The following is a 3179-nucleotide window of genomic DNA, read 5'->3' as shown; positions in this document are numbered from 1 at the left end:
TTGTTTATTAGCTCGAGCCGTTCGTGGAGCACTATCACCAATAGGACTTCCAACATCTCTTCTAGAGTATTGTAATGTAGCTTTAATGGGTATGTGTATTCATAGAACTTTACTTATGTTTTTGGGTTATTAAACTTAAGTTGTATTATTTGATTTAAACTACGTGTAATGGAGCTTTGATTTATAAATTTGTTTTATAACCGTCTAGTATGTCTATTTTGGTATCATTCAATTTTTTAAATGAAAATAAACATGTTTTAAATTTTAGTGGTGGCCTCGACAACCTCATATGAGACTTTAGGCCCAATCGGGTTTAAGGTGTTACATTAATAAATTATTAATCATTAAAAATATTTAAAATATTATAATAATATATGATATTATAATCTTATTTTAATAATATATAATAAATATTAATAAAATTTATAAATTTTCTTAATTTACTAAAAATATTATTTTTAATAATAATATTAGCATTAATAATATTAAATAAACAAATTTTAATATTTTAAAAATAATAATATTAAGTTATTATAATAAATAATATTATTTAATGTATTTGATATTTGCAATAGATAATATCTAAGAAATTTACCGACAAGTGAAAGTTAATTTATACAACATCTTTCAAACATCATAAAATGTTTTTGAAAAAAATATTTTTTAAAGATGTAATTTATTTTACGGTAAATATTTAAAAAAATATTTTCATGAAAACAAACAGAACTTCAAATCAAAAATACATTATGCAGTCATTTTGACACAGTGTTTATTAAAGGAAAATTTATTTATTTTATTATTTTTTATTCTAGTATATACAAGTCGATATTTCGATTCCTTCTTCAAAGTTTTGTCGTTATTATTATTTATTTAATAGAACAATTATCCTATTGTCATGTTGAAAATTCATAATTGATAAATTAGCCATATTATACATGTGAGCGATCCTAATATTTGTTTTTCCTTTTTTTTTCCCCACTAAAGTAGAATTAAATATAATTTTAGACCTCAGATAGTGATCATCTTAAATTAGTTATCATAGTAAAAGATTCATTCAAAAAGAAATATTTAGATTAATTAAGTGATTATTGTTGTTTCCTTACAAGGGTGGAGATTAATAATATACTAATGTTAATTAAAGATATTTTATTTATTTTTTATGAGTGGTTTTATTTAACTTTTTGAAATTTGAAATGAAAATTAATTATGTAAAAGCATGAATTTGATATCCATTTTGAAGTTTGACTATTAAAGCTATTATTAATTTCCTTTTTATAAAATATAAAAGTTATTTAATAAATCATAAAATTAGAAATATTTCATGGCTCAATTTTTTTATTAAGTTAAGATGATTACAAAGTAGTATCTATTCTAAATACTCACAACTACTATTTAACAATAAACATTCAATCACCATACTGCAGTTGTTAGTGCTCAAACCTGTGACATTTAATAACAACAACAATTCCTTTAACCACTTAGATATATTGGTTCGCACATTCATGGTTCAAATTCAAATCCATTTTTAATATCAACAACTTCATGATATGGAACTCTTGATTATAAAGGTGGCTCTCTCTCACGAGTCAAAACTCACAATCAATTTCCCCCTTAGGACTTGGTCAATTTCACACTCCTTCGCCCTCCCTTTGTTTTCTTATAAAAATCATCTGAATTTTATGTTCATATCGGTTGAATCTTGAGAACCCAAGAATCTAAAGGAGATGGAAATGATGGTACCAGTCTCCTCCGTGGATTTCAACTTCGACAGCGCTTGTTCGTCTCCATACATGACGGCCCCTTCAAGTCCTCAACGCTTTGGCAATTTCTTCTTTAGTGCTCCGACCAGTCCCACTCATGTTTCTTCTCAATTGGTGGAAAAGCCGACGACCAACGATCCCGATGATGATGGTGAAAATTTCGAGTTCAACTTCAGTGGGCAATTAGAGAGAGCTTCTTTGTCGGCCGATGAGCTTTTCGATGGCGGAAAGATTCGGCCTTTGAAGCCCCAGCCTTGTTTTCAACACTTGTCGAGTGGCGTTTCGTCACCCAAATCAAAAGAACAACAACAACAGCGTGTGAGAGAAACAGGTTCTTTAGTTCGTAAGAAAAGCAGATCATTGTCTCCATTAAGAGTATGCGACATCATGTTGGAGCAAGAAGAAGAAGAAACTTCACCGTCAAGTTCCCACAAAACCACCGCAAACAACCCTAAATCTTCATACGTTTCGTCCATCCTCTCAAAAGTGAACAGAAAATGGAAGTTGAAAGACCTCTGGTTGTTCCGGAGTGCGTCGGAAGGGAGAGCAGCAAGTAAAGATCCTCTGAGAAAATATTCTCTCCTGTCGAGGAAAGAGGCCGAGGACGTTAGAAACGCAAGTTTCCGGTCAACTGATAGCATGGGATCGGTGTCCAGTTGCCGGAGGAGAGGAGCAATTTCGGCTCACGAGTTGCATTACACGGCGAACCGGGCTGTCTCGGAGGAGATGAAGAGGAAAACTTTTCTACCTTACAAGCAAGGCCTCCTTGGATGCTTGGGCTTCAATCATGGAATGCACCAGATTTCCAGGGGCATTGGGTCTCTCACACGTTCATGACATTGATCTACTCCTCTATCGCCTCTTTTGTTGAAATTACATACATTTCATTCTTTTTATGTTTACGTATACTCGTGGATCCAAAACTGTTTGTTTCTTTACATATTAGTTGCCATGAAATGCATATTTTTTAAAAAACATAAATTCCACTTATTTTTAGCTTAATGTATCATTTGCCCTTTTAACGCAGGCTTGTTTTCTCACTTTACTACTTTACTTCTTGGTATTGAGGCCCTCAATTTTTTTTTTAAAAAATTAATATAACATTCAAACTAGTTTTGTATTAAATAGATCTTTAAATTTAAAAAAATAGCTAATGTAGCTCTTTCACTAACGGTTTCATTCGTTGATCATTACAATGTTGTTATGTTAATTTACAGTGCTGATGTCCATGGTAGTTGATGACATGATAGATAAATTAAATTTATTTTCTTAGTCGAGTTTGAGAGTTAAATTAGTTTTTTAAAAGCTTAAGGACTTATTTATTTTATAAAAAATTAATTATGTTAAATTTAGAATACAAACATATTTAAATATTTAAAAAATTAAATATAAAATATTAAAATAAAAATTAAGTACTAA

General features: G+C 30.0%; 1 protein-coding gene across 1 annotated transcript; it reads left to right on the top strand.

Annotated features, from left to right (window-relative positions):
- Positions 1–1709: 1709 nt before the first annotated feature.
- On the top strand, positions 1710–2598 carry LOC120122054. The gene has a single exon (XM_039141303.1). The coding sequence runs from the start codon at positions 1725–1727 to the stop codon at positions 2595–2597; it is 873 nt and encodes a 290-aa protein (XP_038997234.1). The 5' UTR covers positions 1710–1724; the 3' UTR covers position 2598.
- The last annotated feature ends 581 nt before the right edge of the window (positions 2599–3179 follow it).

The sequence above is a fragment of the Hibiscus syriacus genome, unplaced genomic scaffold (genome assembly GCF_006381635.1).
Source record: "Hibiscus syriacus cultivar Baekdansim isolate YM2019G1 unplaced genomic scaffold, ASM638163v2 tig00110384_pilon, whole genome shotgun sequence".
In the NCBI taxonomy this organism is placed as follows: Eukaryota; Viridiplantae; Streptophyta; class Magnoliopsida; order Malvales; family Malvaceae; genus Hibiscus; species Hibiscus syriacus.
This window is presented reverse-complemented; position numbering and strand designations above follow the sequence as displayed.